Source organism: Sciurus carolinensis, chromosome 10 (assembly GCF_902686445.1).
Source record: "Sciurus carolinensis chromosome 10, mSciCar1.2, whole genome shotgun sequence".
Lineage (NCBI taxonomy): Eukaryota > Metazoa > Chordata > Mammalia > Rodentia > Sciuridae > Sciurus > Sciurus carolinensis.
The window spans coordinates 55,071,797-55,088,938 of NC_062222.1; the positions used below are offsets into that span (position 1 = coordinate 55,071,797).

The window sequence follows — 17,142 nt, forward strand, 5'->3', positions numbered from 1 at the left end:
ATTTTACATCATGTAGGATCTGTTCATTTCTCTTTATGTAATATAGTCATGTTGTGATACAATAATAAAAGTAAAATATTGCCAACTCTCAGGTATGATAGGAGACTATCACTTTTAATTTTTAAAAGACTGTCGTTCAGAAACAGAAATATATTGATTCTGTATCTTTCGACCTGAGATTATCACACAAGTTAATATTGTCCAACCACATAATGGGTGGTTCTGTTAAAAAAGGTGGCTTTACCTTTACTGAAAGTGCTCACAGTGGTTCAGGATGGCTGTAGACTGAATTTCTTAACCCATTCAACAGTGGCCAGTTAACTAGTCATCCCCTTAGAATCTCTCCAGCCAAAACATCTGAGTGTGTTTCTAACCCAACCACAGGAAGCTGAGTGAAGCATGCAGGTTTAATATTGCAAGTCATCCATGCTGTGTCTTTTTTCAGAAGTCAAGGGTAAAGTCAGCAGCATATTATTTTAAGTGAGATTAAATCCAAAAACATTTTATTAAGTCAGAAAAGTAATCTAATTTAAACTATTTTGTACAACTATTGTGAGTTCTCCTGGACAAAAAGGTGTGTTGTGTTTTTTGGTTTTTTTTTGTTTTGTTTTGAAGAGAAATTCAATCCAAATATTTGAGAAGATTATTAAATTATTTCTAATTAACTTAGCTGTGCCACCTTTATTCTTGTCATCAGGTATTAAATAAGAGTAGAATGTTCTTGGCTGCAAGAGGGGCTTGTTACAATTTCTGACAATATGTTATTAACTGTTTAATATTTGTCAAAGTATAATGCTGCCTCATATTTACTATTCACATATTGTGTATTCACATTATAGTGCATAAAGCTTAAGTCCATAAATACTTTCAACACTCAGGATTGATTAAGGTATTTGGTTTGAGGAAACTCAAATAATTGAGTTTTCTTGATCAACTAAACCATGTATAGAAGCAGAAGCGTGCTGTGAATCTAACATCTTTTTTTCTGTCATTTTTAGCTGCAGTATTGAAGTATGAGAACAACGTTATGAATATCAGGCAATTCAACTGCTCTCCCCATCCATACTGGCTTCCGAATTTCATGGACGTGTTCACTTGGTCCCTGCCATTTGTTGGGGAAAAAGGTGTGTTGTGCAATCTTGAGAGGTTCTTAACCAGATGACTTGGGAAGGAAGGAGAGGAGATTTGTTCTGTTTTAACAGGAAATATTCAGAAACAGAAATCCTTTGGTCTAACCAGTAAAATGGCAAGCTATGCCATGAGAGAAGAGATTCAAAAGTGTGTCACTGTGTATATATCAACAATATATAATGAGTGGGTTAACAGGAAATGAGGAATGTATTAGGAGAATTCATAGGAATTCATAGGAATTCATTAGAAATATTAGGAGAATTCATAAAATCTCCTTAGAATAATATAACTTAAAAATAACAGATATATGTATATCTTTAGCTGGTTTCAAGTAATAATGTCTCTCTTATTCCTTACTCCTTTGTACTGTAATTTCAAAAGAATATTTTATTTTAGAAATTACCTGTCAAATTAAAAGGTAAGGGTAGACATACTTTTGTTACATTCCTGATGTGAGTAATGATCATGGTACTGGTAACACTTAGTGGCTACCATATTTTGAAGGACAACTCCTAAAACAACAACTAAAAAGAGCAATTCTGAGTGTTAACATGTTACAAGGTAGAAAACAGGGAGAGAAATTTGCATTTAAAAACTTGTGTATTACCTTGACTCAATTTTTCAGAAATTGAATTTTACTTTCTTATTTCCTCCCTTCTTCTCTCTTTTCCTCCTCTCTGACTCCTGTCCTTCCTATCTTCCCCCTCTCCCTCCCTCCCTTTCTTCCTTCCTTCTTTCCTTTTTTTGTTTTACTTTTATGTTTTGACCTAAACTGCAGAAAAAATTTCAAGGGAAGGCCTGCATCCATGAACTTTTAGTCACAAGGGCTCATAGTGACAGACTAGATCATTCCTAATGCCTCTTCTCATGTAGCTCATGAGAATACAAAGGGGTTTGTAATAAAGAGTTTCCACATATTTCACAAAAATGGCAAGCTGTGGGGAGGTTTTAGAGAAAAGCTATGCATTTTTCTGAAACCCCATAGTATTTGATTTTTTTTTCTTTTCAATGTCCAAGAACCAAATTGTGAGTGGTCAGTGAAGAAGTCTACCCTTTGGAAACCAAAATAAGTCACAAGTACTTTTTCAGTGTCCCGCTAGTACTACATTGGATGCTTTCTTGCATTCCTCAAATTGTAGCGCATGATAAAATTGTCTCTTGGATCCTCTGGAAATTAAAGCAACTTAAATTCTGATAACTACTGAGTGCCCTTGAATACACTTGAGTTGGATGGTTTCCATTTACTATTCAAATTTTGAGCATGTATTATAAAACAACACACTGATTCTGAAACTGAAATTGCATTAACATTGGCTCCACTGAAGTTTTACTTCTTCAAGAACGTTTTTTAAAATACCATATTACTTTTAAAAGTAGTTTTTCAAGAATTAGTGTGTAAGTGTCTCTTCATATGTATGATAAAACTCAACTTTGCCAGGTTGGTGGCACACACATGTAATCCCAGTGAGTCAGGAAGCTGAGGCAGAGGATTGCAAATTGGAGATCAGAATGGACAATTTAGAGAGACCCTGTCTCAAAAAAGGCGGGAGCAGGGTGTGATCTGAGGATGTAGCTCGATGGTAAATCGCCCAGGCTCAATCCCCAGTAAATAAATAAATACATAGAAACTCAACCTAATTTCAAAAAATATTAAATGTAATACCATTCACATTAGTTTAAGAATAATACAGCACTACTTTCCTGAGTATGTGTATAGTATTTTTATTTTAGTAAGCCTGATGTAATCTATTTAATTAAATTTCTGATTAAACTATACCTACCTAAGTTATTTTAAATCCATTTTTGAATATTTTCTAACATTCTTCTTGACGATATATGTTTCCAAAAATAACTTCAAATGTATTAATTCATCAATCTACAAATGTTATTAAATACAAAACCACACACATGTCATTGTACTGGGCTCTCTGGGGGAGTAAAAAATCTTAAAAAGAGAAATCTAACATTTACTTAGTCCCTATTGAACAGAAGTTTGTAATCTAATGTAAGTCATACAGAATCATTTTGCAAATAAATAAGAAATTCAAAAATAACCACTTGCTCCTTCACAGATTTGTATGCTATTCACATCCATATATTTGACTTATCCACTTTCTGTTGACCTTTAGCTGATAAATATTACCAGTATATTTCATAGGGATGAGATAATAATTTGATAAACATACAGTCTACATAGAATCACAAAACCTGTTGTCTTTTATGATGTGGATTTTATATAATCTACTTTGCAGGAGATTTTGTACACTAAGAGATGTTATTACTAAACTTGCTGATTAACAATATCAGAGTAATAATTAAACTTAAAACAAAATCTGTATTTTCTTTTCTTTTCTTTCCTATCCAGTGACTGAGATGCTGGTAAATGTCCTCAACATCTGCTCAGATGATGAACTGGGGTCAGAAGAAGATGGATTTGATGGTAAGAAGCCCAAGCCTTTGTACTAATGCTATTTGCCAGGTAATTCTTGGCAATTCATAATACTTGGCTCACCCTAATCATACATTTCTGGATTTTGATTATGTTTAAATCTCAACATACTATTGCGATTGAAAAATATAATTTTATTTTCTATTTTCTTTAAAAAAAATGTAGGAAACAAAACCATGAGAGAATTGTCCCATTGTTTTGAAGACATTGTTGAAATAGTAAACTGCTTTTAAAACCATCTGTCAGCTGGTACATCTATAATCCCAGCTACTCAGGAAGGATTATAATTTGAGGCCAGACTCTCACAATGTAGTGAGACCCTATCTCAAAATAAAGCATTGGAAAAGAAAAAGGATCGGGAATGTAGCTCATTGGTAAACCCTTGGTTTAATCCCCAGTATTGGTAAGAACCATCTTTCTGTAACTCATGTTGCTAAATGACTTTTTTTGGCTCCTTAAAAAAAGATGTCATTCTTTATTTTCTGGCAGATATTACCATCAACTGGGCAATTTTTTACTGTGTCCTTTAGTGGGATTGTTCCTGTCAGTTATTCACATTTTGATGTCTATGATAAAAGATGGCATTTACATATTAGCACTTATGTCAATCCCAATATTTTTTCATATCTGTAATTATAAGTATGAAAAATCAATGAGAGGTTTTCCATTGTATTTGTTTTTAAAGATTCTATTTGGTATTCAGTTATCCTGAAAGAGTATACATTTTCTACAAAAGATAAAGATCCACGAGGTTAAAAATGAAGGGAAAAAATTTCTCTGGGCCTTACAGAAGCACCCCGAAATGAATGGAAATAACCAACAATGTAGAGTTGGCTTGTGGGAGAGTGAATTTCATTTTCAAAAATATTTAGTAAGTTCCTCCTCTGTGTAGGGCACTCAGGGTTCTAGGATGCCTTCGAGACTATTTGTTAAAGAGGTTACAGTCTGGTTAAGGATGTGTAAACAGACCATGTCTATAAAATAGGACAAATAAAGTGAAGGTGGCAGAGGTAAACTAGATACTATGGTGAATTTAAACAGATAGCATGCCATTAAAAATTGCATGTAGGTAAAATGGAAAGAGAACGTGGCCCTTTCTGAAAGTTAGTATCAGAGTGACCTGATTTAATATTTACTTGGTCTTAATGCCAGTCAAAGCTTTAAATACAAAATACTGAAAGCTTCAGAAAAAAATAAAATAAAGTAAAATCCATGCAGTTATATTAATACATCCTAAAGAAATAAATAAATAAAATTCAATTTAAATTAAATTAAATAAATAAACAAAATAAAAATTAATAAAATTAAATAAATAAATTTTAAAAATAAAATAAAAATTAAGTAAAATCCATGCAGTTATATATTCTATATACATAAATGCATATAAATTTTTCAGTTTATTCCTAACATATCATATTTATCCTCCTTTCTGTAACTTTTCTTGTCTTCATTATTTGTTCTCATGTACTATTTTTGAAGCATATACCATATTTCAAGGGCATGGGGATGTGCAATATAGGGAAGGAAAGAGGAAATGGAGATAAGAAATAAAGTTTTACTATATTGAAATTAATAATAAGAATAGTTGTAAAAACTTAAGCAAATCTGTTGATATATTTTGAAATTTATAGAAAATGAGTGGACATTTTGCATTTCATCTAGATTCTACATGTTTCATGTTTTAGCCAAGTTTGCTATAGTTAACTTTGTAAAAAAAATTTTTATTTGTTCTTTTTAACTTTTTCCCAGATAGTGTTATCACATAAAAGATAATATTTTCACAGTGGCAGAAACTTTTTTCCTAAGGGAAGAACACTAACGTCAACATTTTCCAGTAGTTGCTGTTCACTGTTCCTTTTACCCTGTAAAGGTGGATAGGTATGATAGCCCTGCTCACCCATCGTGAGGGTCACAGCCAACAGTCCTACAAGAGTCAAGTCAACAAAAGAAAATCATAACATATTTATTTAAGCAAAGTTTTGTGTTCCATGGGAGCCATCAGAAATAAAGACCTAGAAAGCCAAGGAAAACTGCCTGTTTTTAGGCTGAGGTCCAGTGAAGCATGGGCAGCATATAAAAATGTGACTGGACAAAAGGGTTTGGTCAAATGATAATGACTGAGGGGAAAACCTAACAAAGTCCACCTGTTCAGATTGTTCCTGGATTCCTTCAGATTCCTTTCTCCTGCATACATGGCAAGACCCCTTTGGAATGAGGGTCTCTAAAGGAGAAAGGAGACAGTAAAATTGCTAGATTTTATAGCTTGCCTTGGGGGAGAGCAGTTCTGTTTTACATCTTCAGGGAAGAAAGGATGAGAGAGAGCAGGATGGGAGAAGGTCAGAAAGACCTTGATTCTGAGGCTTTTCCAGTGTCCCTCAGTTCAAAGTGGTTAGCACACCAAGTTGTTTTACTTTGCAGTATTGTATTCTGATCACTGATATCCTCAAAATTAAGATTGTTTGCCATTAATATAGGAATACTTCCCTGTTTTAGTCAGCTTTTTTGATGCTGTGACTAAAAGGATCTGACCAGAACAATTTTAGGAAGAAAAGTTTATTTGAGGGCTCACAGTTTCAGAGGTCAGTCCATAGAAGACTGGCTCTATTCTTTGGGGCTCGAGGCGAGACAAAACATCATGGTGGAAGAGTGTAACAGAGGGAAGCAACTTGCATCATCAGAGAGCAAAGAGAGAGATTCCACTATCCAGATACAGATACCCCAAAGCCACGCCCAAATTCCCACCTCCTTCAGCTACAACCTTCCTGCCTCCAGTTGACACTCAGTTAATCCCATCAGGGATTAATTCACTGATTGGGTTAAGATTCTCAAAACCCAATCTTTTCTCCTCTGAACCTTCTTACATTGTCTCACATGTGAGCTTTTGGGGAATACCTCACTTCTAAACCATAACACTCCCCTAACAAATTTCCCATTTAGTCAAATCCATTGGCCAGTATTCATAAATATAGGCAATAATAATGTAGAATAAGAATACATACGTATGTAGAACAAGAATATAAGAATATTTAAGAATATAATATATAAGAATGTTTGCAGAATATATAGGTATGAAAAATAAGAATGTAAGAGTAATAATATAGTATAAGACTATGTAGGCCTATATATGTTGGTAATTATTTTTTAACCAATTCACTCAGCGAATATGTACTGACTGTCTATTATGTGTCAGGTACTGCAGCTCCAAGTCCCTGTACATTTTAATGGCACAGGTTATTCCTGCAGATAAACATTACCAAGACTAGCTCTGTGTCTACTTCACTTCTAGTCATCTCTCTTTCCCTACCTTTTAGTCACTTACATGAAAGGATATATCTTGTGACTTTGCTTTAAAATAAAAAATAATAATAATAATAATTACCTCCAATCAATGTTGCTCATCAGCTACTGTGACTTGAAATCTGTTAATTCTACTTATCTGAGTGTTATTTCCTTTTTCAAAACTCATTAAAGAATTGTTTCTTTCTAAGCACACTCCACTATCCTAAGATCTGAGGTCAGTCCTGCAGAGAAGTATCATTCTGCCCTATCCAAGTGCAGGGAGGCAAATGGTTCAGAGGATCTATCCCAGTCTTGCCAGCTGGGACACATGAGAACTATGTCCTTTACTTTTTTCAGCTTTCTTCAGTGGTCCATTTCTTTCAACTTAAATATCAGCAGTTCTTCCTCTTTCTGAACAGTTTCTTTTGCTTGAATACAGGTCATTTTCACTACTTGCATTTAGGATATGAGTACTGTTTAATAATTTTAAACAATATTAATACAGGATACTTAAAAATTATCTAAGACATATTCAAAGTTCTACCTTTCTATATATAACCATTATCAGTTTGGGGATGAGAAGAAGGAGGCTTCTTAGGGAAGCTACATACTTTCTAGGACAGGTAGATGGCATTATTTGGTTTTCTGTCTCTTGGACATAGATTTTGTTTGACAAGTAGTATGTGATTTTTTTATTCCTATTCTCTTGTTTGAAATTTGTTGGTTTGTATCCCTTAGATAGGCTAAAGACACATTCCCTTGATCTCTTGTTTTATGTCTTCAGTGTATGTGTGTTATGGTGGGCAGAAGGAAAGAGACAATTGAAAAGAGAAGGTCTCTGACTGATTGGACTCTTCAGCATTTGCTAGCACTGCAGGCCCTGGTTTCCATTGGAAACACTGGATTCAAGTTTCCCAGAAAAAGAACCTCAAGGAACTGAAAAAGAAAAACTACATTTAACAAGGACAGGCTCCATATGCATCTAAAAATATATTATGATTGAGAAGAAACTGTTTCTATGGGGAAAAAAATCTTAGACTCTATTTTTGCCCTTTGTGAATTGTTTTCTCCTCTCTAAATAGAGTGATAATAGAACCCAAGACGCCTCTCCGTGAAATTTGGAAACTACTAGAAATAAAACATATAAAGAACATCCAGAATTTCCTAGCATTAGTACAGTGTTATCTGCCAGCACTTAAATAGATGGCAGTTTAAGAGCATGTCCAGTTAAACTGTTAAGGATTTCCAGATTCTGAGTCTGAAATAGGTTAAAGTCAAGGCCAGCAGATGCTGCCCTCCGATTTCGAAGATAGGACCTCTAAATGAGATTGATATTTGAGCTTAAATCTTATAAATGTGCCCATTAAAGGGGGAAAAACACATTTTTTTAAGTTAAAAGTGTATTCAGCTTAGTATATTGTACATTTTGAGGTGAGCAATGAGGAAGAGTCCTAGCACTTTATTCAACATGACAAAAATCTGTCAGTTACTTCGAAAGTACTCCAAGAACACTTTGAGCTTCCCACAAATCTGACTCCTTTTGGAAATACCATTTATTGAGAACATGTTTCAAAATACTTTTTTTTGTAGTGTTATTTCCAACCTGATGATAAAGTTCTAGTTCTTCCACTCTGCCCTTCCTATGAGCAGTCTGCAGCCTGCCACCAGGGCCTGGCCCTCTGCTCCTGCCTACCAGGCTCCTCCTGTTAGCTGCACAGGTGCAAACAGGAGTCCGCGGACATCAAAGGACTTAATTAATGCTCTTCCTTAAGTTACTGCTTATTTTAAGTGGGGCCACCTCCTGGTGAGTCATTTATCAAGCCCTTCTCAAAAGTTGTCCCATATCTGTTGTCAACTAAAAAGTCCAAGGTAATAGGACCTTTACAATCCATCGTTTTTTTTATTAGGTTGACTTCTTACTGTCTGTAAGCCTATAGCAAATAGGGATTCTCCTCATTCCTCTCAGCATCTGTCAGCTTCCCTTCAGCATTTAACCAGCATGATATGTAAAGATGACAGCAACTAACGTTTATGTGTTGGGCATCATTATAAGTTGTTTACACCTTAGTAATTTGACCTTTTTGGTCAATGAAAAATGGAAATTACTGTCATTTATTTTAAGCTTCTTAGATATTTTATTAGGCAACATATTATCTGTAATCTTCAAAGCAGGTTTTTTTTATTGTCCCTTTTTTACATCTGAAGTGAGACTCAGCAAATATAAAGCCTGAGTTCATAGAGCTGGTAAAGTAACAGGTGCAGTTCAAGCTAACATCTGCCTGGTTCTCAGACTCTTGAGCTTTCCACCACCTGAGACTACAGAAAACCAACCAGATGCAAAAAAAAAAAAAAAAAAAAAAAAAAAAAGGCCTAGTAAACTAGTAATCAAACATAATATACTTTTTAGTCTGTTTTGTTAAATGTTTTGTAGAATATTATGTAAATATTTTTTAAAGAAATGGATTGTAGCACTATTCCTAGATATGAACCTCAGTGCATATGAAATAGGTTAATTCTACTTGTTCAACCTCAACCTACTCCACGAAGTGAAGTGTTTTATCATGTTAAAAATTTAGCTATATCTGAGCATACAGAAAGTCCTCTGGCTCACATAGTCTTCTGCTACACTGAAACTGCATCATGATTCTCTCATTAGTTTCTGCCTTACAAATGAAGGAATTTGATAGAGTCGCTGTTTCAAATTGACCTGTGGGTTTTTTTTTTTTATGTTGAAAATAAAATGCAAAACTTCTGTTATCTTGTAAAGTTTGGAAGTAGTTTAATGCCAGTGAATGTCTTCTGCTGATCAAATTTATACATATTGGGGTCTTTGTTTCCTGTTTCCACTTCTGATTTTGGATGATAAAATCACAGTCTGGTTTCAATTTAGAGTTGTTGTTCACCAGGACATTTTAGAGAAGAAAGAAACACAAGTAGGTGAATCTCATTAGGTAGTTGATCCTCATTAATGAAGAAAGCTCATTTTAAACCAAGAAATAGGAAAAGATCCCAAAGTAGGGGAAAAGCTGACAGGATTGAAGCCATCTTCATCACAAAGTTTCTTTGTTTATAATTACAGTAAGGAAATCTGAATTAGCAGTAAGCATTAGAAACCTGGCGATGATTTTGTGAGGAATATGTATTTATCTGGGACTTTGTTTTAGTTCCTAAAGTCATAGAATCTGAGACCAGTTTTTTTTTTTTTTTTAATAACATAAGTTATGTTTGAGACTTTGATATGTAATAAGTCTCACTAACCAAAAAAAGTTGTGCAGGTGAAACTAAAATCCTGCAGAATAAGAAAGGAAAGAAAAAAAAATAATAAAAGTAATATATTGCAAGCCAAATATAATTCAGCCTGCACTGGAAAGAAAATATTGAGTTAGAATTTATGTCTCTGATTTCAACTAAAGAGCAAAACCACATGGTAGAACTCTTATCCTTTGTCCACATTTTTGTCTTTTCCTAATGTTAACCACAGGAAAGTTTTGAATATGGGATTGGAGCCGATTTTTGCAAGCCTTTTTTGCAAAGCCATCTGAATCATATACAAGAAAATTATCTTGCTTTAAGTTATTAGGTAATTCTTCATATCTAATATCACAGATTCCAGAGTGTCTCACCATTTAGTTCTGTCTAGCTTTAAAAAGTCACAGAGAACTTTTTAAAGTACAACACTGAGAATTAGTAGGACTAACATGGCATCTTATTGGTGCATGATAAGTGCCTCTGTAGGGGTTTGGTTATGTTACCATAAGTAATAAGTACCAAAAGTATGTTTATTTGCCATGACAAATGTTTGACCTACTGAAAAAGCACTTAACACATTAACTCTCATGCAGAAATACGTTGGGACCCTAAGAGTAAAGGAATTCCTGCCAAAATCAAGTAATTATCTTTGACAAATATTGACAACATCTAAATGTGATTGGTTAGTTTAAAAGTGTAAGTGGAGTGAATGAATTAAGGCTGAAAATTTTGTCCCGGAAAATTCCCTCTGCTTTGTGCATCTGGAAGCACAAAGAGCTATTAGTTTAGAGCTCTTCTTGTGGCTGTAATTACTGCTTTCTCAGAGAAACTCATTTTATCATCCTGTATTTCAGGTTCCCAGTCTGAAAGAAACAAAAACAAAGTTATATCCCCATGGTAATTGACAATTTAGTGGGAATATATTTAATTTTAAGTATTATTTATTGATTTTGTATTAATAGGGATCAAACCCAGATCTGTATACATGGTAGGCCAATACCACTGAACTAGACCCCCATCCCAGATAATATAATAAAATTTAAAGTAGAAATAAAAATAGAGATATAGACACAAAATAACAATAATAAAAAAGCCCCCTGAGCAGCATGAAGGTGATCTGATTCTTATTTAGTCCATTTTTTTTTTTTTTTTTTGAGGAGGAGGAGGAAAAGTTTATTTGAGGGCTCACAGTTTAAGAGGTCTTATTTCATAGAAGGCCAACTCATTCCTCAGTACTCAAGGTAAGGCTGAACGTTGATGCCTAACCTGAAGTTGGTCAGGAGACAAACAGCATAATAAAAGCCATATTTGAGAAAATGCTGCCTGGAAAAATGCTTCATTCAAATTCTTTGTTCAAATTCCATTGAAAAAAGGATGAGTAGAGATATGATTTAGGAACTCAATAAAATATCTCCAAGTGGAGTTGCCTAGAGCTGAACAAGGATGGACGTGAGAAAGAAATTCAAAAGGAGCTGTTCAAAAAATGCTTTCTAAGGACTTCACAGCCTAAAACCCAAAGGACTTAGACATAGGGCAATGGCAATGAGAGCCGATTTTGATGGTTCAAACCTATGTACCTAGGATAACATTTATGGAAAAACTGGTGATTTTCAGGAAAAAGAGGAGTTGTTAGGGACATGAGTTTGTGTAGAAAGGATGAACATGTAACTCTGGAAGTGCCAAAACAACATTTGGAAATGGAGTCTTGGAAATTGGAAAAAATCTGATCAGGTGACAGAACCTTGGAATTAAACCATAACTAAATCTATTATGGGTGAATAGGTCTCCAAAATTGTGGATGTGGAAGGAAATATCCAAAAATTAAGGAGAAAAAAGACAAGCAAGTGAAAGAGAAAGTAGGATTGATCAGAGAAAATATACAAGAATCAGGAAAAAGTAGCAACTAAGGCAGCAGCTACTTAAAAAATTCGCCCCCAGTACAGAAAAAGGAATGTGATCTATGAGGATGACCAGAAAAGGAAATAGAAAGACAATGACTATAGTTATCAGACATCAGGTTATTAAAAAAGGCAAATAGCAAAATTTATTTTATTATTATAAAAGCAAAAAAAATTGAAATCATCAGAAACAAGAAAATGAATAAATAAAATTCAGAGTACCTCAATTTTAACATCACATGTTTTTATTTTACATATTATATTTTTATTTCCATTTATTTATTAAAAATATTCACAGAGTGCCTTTTTTTTTTTCTGTGTATTCAGTAGTGAAAAAAGCACATGTAGTCCCTTCCTTCATCTGTTGTAGAGTCTAGGGGAAGAAGAATTAGACCAATTTTAAACATGCTAGTCATATAGAAGATTTAGAATGTTTAGGGAGTGATTATGGTAAAATTGGGATAAAGTATTTGATAACTAAAAGAAGAAGATGGAGGACAACTTTTTTGGATTCATCTACTTCTGATAAGTCCAAGAAAAAATATTTTTATGTATTTTGCTGTTTTAGAAAATATAAACATGTGAGAATTGTATATTCTATACTTTTTCCAAAAATTACACACAAAGATGTATTCAGTTTACCAGTCCTAGCTTCTCTTACCTTTTTATAATAAGTTTTCCTTGTATAATTGAATAAGGGTTAAAGGAAAACATAAAAAGAAATATTTTACATTTTGTAAAAGACTGCATTTTTCTTAAGTCTTTCTAATCATCTTCTCATTTTATTGTTGACTTTTTTTTTCAGTTGCCTGGTATTACATTGTTTAATGTAGGAACTAAATAATTTTTGTCAGTATAAATTTCTTATTTGTACTTTGTATTCTTTATAAGACAAATGACTACTTTTATTTTATAACACTTACCCCTGAAAAGGGAAACATATTATTATAGCCAGTATTGTTAAAACAGAAACATGCCTGGAAAATGCTTGGGCTTGGAAAGGCAGAGTCATGTGATTCTCATCACAGTTGAGTCTACTGATGTTTGCAGCCTTGATTATCAAACAAGGTACCTATTCAACCATCACGTTGTAATCCATTTCAAGTCTGGCCTGTCATTTTGTTTCAGTAGTGCAGGCGTTCAAAGTCCTGCTTTCTTTACATTTTATACTGCCACAACATTGTGCAAATGTGTTTCTTAATTACCTGGCATGATTTTCACGTTATGTGGAAGCTCAGACTTTGCAGAATAAGCTAAATATTAGAAAAGAGCCATATCCTTATTGCAGTTGATTAGATTATGTTTGCCTCGATTAGAATATTATTCCCAAATTTTTAAAAAAAGCTTTGAAAATTCTACATATTTAATGCTGATTTCTATACATGGTATGATATACATGAACAACATAATGTAAGATAATTTAACCCTTTTAAATTAATTGACTTTTTTTAGCATTAGAACCTTTCTTCAACTAATGATGGCACTAGCCAACATACTAAATATGAGCTATTGAATAGCTAAGCATAAATATATTTACAGTATTTAATGAGATAAGAAAACACATTGCATAATAAGAAGGAAAATAAGCATGTATTTTATGAACCTTAATGTGTTATTTATTTGAAAGACATCAAAACTGAGAGGTCTTTATTCTCAGTGAAGGCAAGGGCTTCATATGTATATATTTCTCTGTGATTAGGACAAGTTCTCTCATGAGTGTTGTGAGATAATGGGCATGTAAAATTCTTCACAGCAGAAAGGATAGGGGTAAGGTCAGCTTTCTGAAAACTGATACCATCAGAAAAAAAGATCCATACTTCTCATGTTTCTGGCAGCACATTCATCATTCTCATCACAGTAAACTATATTCAAGGTCCAGGTTTTCAACCTGAAGATTGTACTTTTATGAGAATAATTAATAACTGATCGGACAACTGCAGAAGAGTTGCGACTCCAGGTTTATGAAACATTCTCTTTAGAGTAATTGCTTGATTTGATGGCATGTTTAAAGGCTACACTAAAAAGTTGAAAGAGATGCTCAGGAAACTTCAACTTTGAAAGTATTTTTCTATGAGATATTCTATTTTCACTCTTCAGAAAACACTATCTTATTTTTGCATCTTTATTCTTAGCTCATGAGAAGTTATAAAACTCTTTTCCCGTTTTTTCTCAGAACTCTATAGAAACAGATTGTTTTTCACCAGCGCATCTTTTGGGGGTGGTCCATTTTGTTCTGAAGGCACAGCCAGCAGCATCCTGGCTGCTGACATTCTCCCCTAATGATTTGCCATTGTCTGGACTTCATGCTTGGCCCAAAACACAAATCAGAATCAGGCTCTGTCTCAGGGCCGTTTGATATTCACGAAGATCACATACTCAGTCATTTAATTTGCAAAGAGAAACATGATTATTAGAAGAATTGAAATATTCATATCTTCACAAGCATTTTCTTCTTAATAATAGTAGGTGTTTTTGAGTACTTACCATATACTAAAGCCTAATGCTTAAATGCCTTAGGAAATAACACAGTACCAGGCACAGGTATCTGCTGGAGTTTGAGAATAAGAAAACACCATTTATTTAATTCCTTCCAACCACCCATGAAATAGACCAGTTGCTCTGTTGCCTCACTGAATCCTAGCTCTGATCTTTCCTGCGGAGGACCCTGGGGGAATAACTTGACATTTCTGTTCCTTACTTTTTTTTTTTTTTTTTACAATTACCCTTTGTAAAATGAAGACTCATAGTACCATCTTCACAGATTCTGTTCTGAGGATTATGTGATATAATTCAAATAAAGTATGTAGAATGTTCCTCTTTTTATAGATAAGGGAGTGAGCCTTAATGAAGCTTAGTAACTTGCCCACAATAGCTCAGCTAGTAATGGGAGAGTTGGGGCTCAAACCTAGGTCTTTTACTCTGGTGCAGAATTTCTTCGCCAGTATACTATTCTGGATCTCACATGCCCGTGTACTTATGTATGTTAAAAGAAGTGGATGAGTCAATTATGTACAGTCTGAAGCTTACAGAAGGGCCAGAAGACTTGAAAGCTATTGGTCTCTGGTCAGTATTTTCCTATACAAATATCCCTGGACATTTCAAATGTTTACCTCAGTGACTAACCAGAAAGTTTTTGATTGGCACATACCTTTCTTCTAAGATAGTTGTATATTTAAGTGACATTGAAGTCTCCTTCTGCCTCTTTAAGTTGCTTCTGCATGCCTGGGCACTGATCATTGAGTAGAACCTCGTGCTCATTTCCCTAGTTCTCCTCTTTCTACACAGCCTCTTTGCAATTTATGTATGTCAATAAAACTACCTGCATGGGTTGTAATTGGCATCAGAAGATGCTGTTCACAAAGTAACTGTTTCAGATAGGCTCAGTACATGCCAGTGCCTGGGCCATTCTTTACTGTCAGATGAAGGAGTTGCATTTCTTTCTTCATCTCTGCGTATGACATTTGCACTCTTTTGTGGTACCTGACTAACTTTATGTCCAAGGTAAAGAGCCTAGGACAAACACACTATTTTGCCATGTCTGTACACTTATCCCTTTCTATTTGTATAATTTCAGAGATGGCATTTAAATATCATTGTACTGGATAAACTGTAAATCCAGACAAGTGCAGAATTAAGTTCTAGTCTACATACAGTCTTCTAGCACAATTAGGTTTACAAAAAATAACTTTTTAAGCTATTACATCCTCATCTATATCCATAACTATCTTTGATAGGTTAGACAGGCAGTATGATTATTTCTCTCTTAGAAAATAAATCTACACTTTTAATTTGATAATTATTATTTTTTTCTGTTTTGTTTTTATCATTTTATAAAGTCGATTATTTTCTGCTGTGACAAAAGGGTAGATCCAAGTAGAATTTCACAGGCTATTAGTTTCTCCCTTTGTAAATAGAAAGAATCTAAAATGTCATTTGTAAGGCATAGGCTGAATGTGACCGTTTCTTGAAAAGTCAACAGATGTTTCCTAGTCTACTGTAGAGTCTTTAATTTTCAACCAAGTCAGAATTATACATATTGTCAATATCTGCAACTCTACTGGAGAGTCAAATGGGAACAACTCAGAGAACAATTTGCATGCAGTCAAATTAGAGTTCATAAATGAAAGTAGCTTTTAACTAAGTAGAAATTATTCAAATAATGACAGTAATTGGACACTTGAGTAGTCTGTATATTTTTAAGACTTTCCATCTAAAGAATTTCATTATATATCATGACCAGAGAGGTAGGGAAAAAACATAGTCTAGGCTGTCTTGGCCATCCTTAAAAATTCATTACAAAGGAGAGAATTTTTTATTTTTAAAAATTTATGTTTTATAGAATCTTCACTGCTTTCAAAATGGGATATAAGAGAGAATAGCCTTATGCCAAATATCACACCATTGTGGGTTCTGTGACATGCTGAGATTTTTAGTTGAGTTAAAAAACATATGGAAGACATTCAGAATGTGTGGTTTGGAGTGGCTTGGAGTGAATAGCCATTATTCCAATTTTATCACTTATGGGTGAATAAATAGAGTTAGAATTGAAATCAGGAGGGTATTCTAAATATTTCAGGAAGTCATCCTCAAAAAGATGATTTTTACAGGGATTTTTAAAAAATTTGTTGTCCAGGAGGTCTCTTTTCTGTACCTAAAGGGGTAATCTACGCATGCACATAGGCAGCTGCTTGAATGGCAGTACTTAACAATCTCTTTAGATGAGATTTAACCAGCACTGATCCTTCCTGGATGGCAACTCAGGATTTCCAAGTTCAGTCAAGATGATTTTCTGACAACCGTCACTTCTAGCAACTGAGTAACTGTTAATTCATAATCGAAAAGCAGTTTGGGAGCTGGAATACTTGTACTGCTGGGATCACCCAGAGACACTTCAAGGGGAGCTTTAAGGGCTCCATCATCGCATCCTAAGCCTCCAGCATACTCTTCTTTAAAAGGGTCAGCTTGAGTTTGTGCTTGAGGTGGAGATAGGAGGCCTCGGCACATCTTCCTTTCTCACCATCTCTTTCTCAGTCTTCCTTCTCCCATTTTAGCAGGAAGGCGTAGGTATTCTTGAATGTAATCATTATGAACATTGCCTTGAGGTGCAACAACCTTTAGGTACTGAATCAAGAGATG

The 17,142-nt window shown here is 34.2% G+C and overlaps 1 protein-coding gene across 2 annotated transcripts in view; it reads left to right on the forward strand.

Moving 5' to 3' along the window:
* Ppp3ca (protein phosphatase 3 catalytic subunit alpha) overlaps window positions 1-17,142 on the forward strand; it is a 315,713-nt gene that overhangs the window by 274,762 nt on the left and 23,809 nt on the right. For both annotated transcript variants that reach the window (XM_047565696.1, XM_047565697.1), the window contains exons 9-10: window positions 999-1,124; window positions 3,497-3,571. In XM_047565696.1, the coding sequence (XP_047421652.1) occupies window positions 999-1,124; window positions 3,497-3,571 (201 nt within the window). The remainder of the gene's footprint in view (window positions 1-998; window positions 1,125-3,496; window positions 3,572-17,142) is intronic.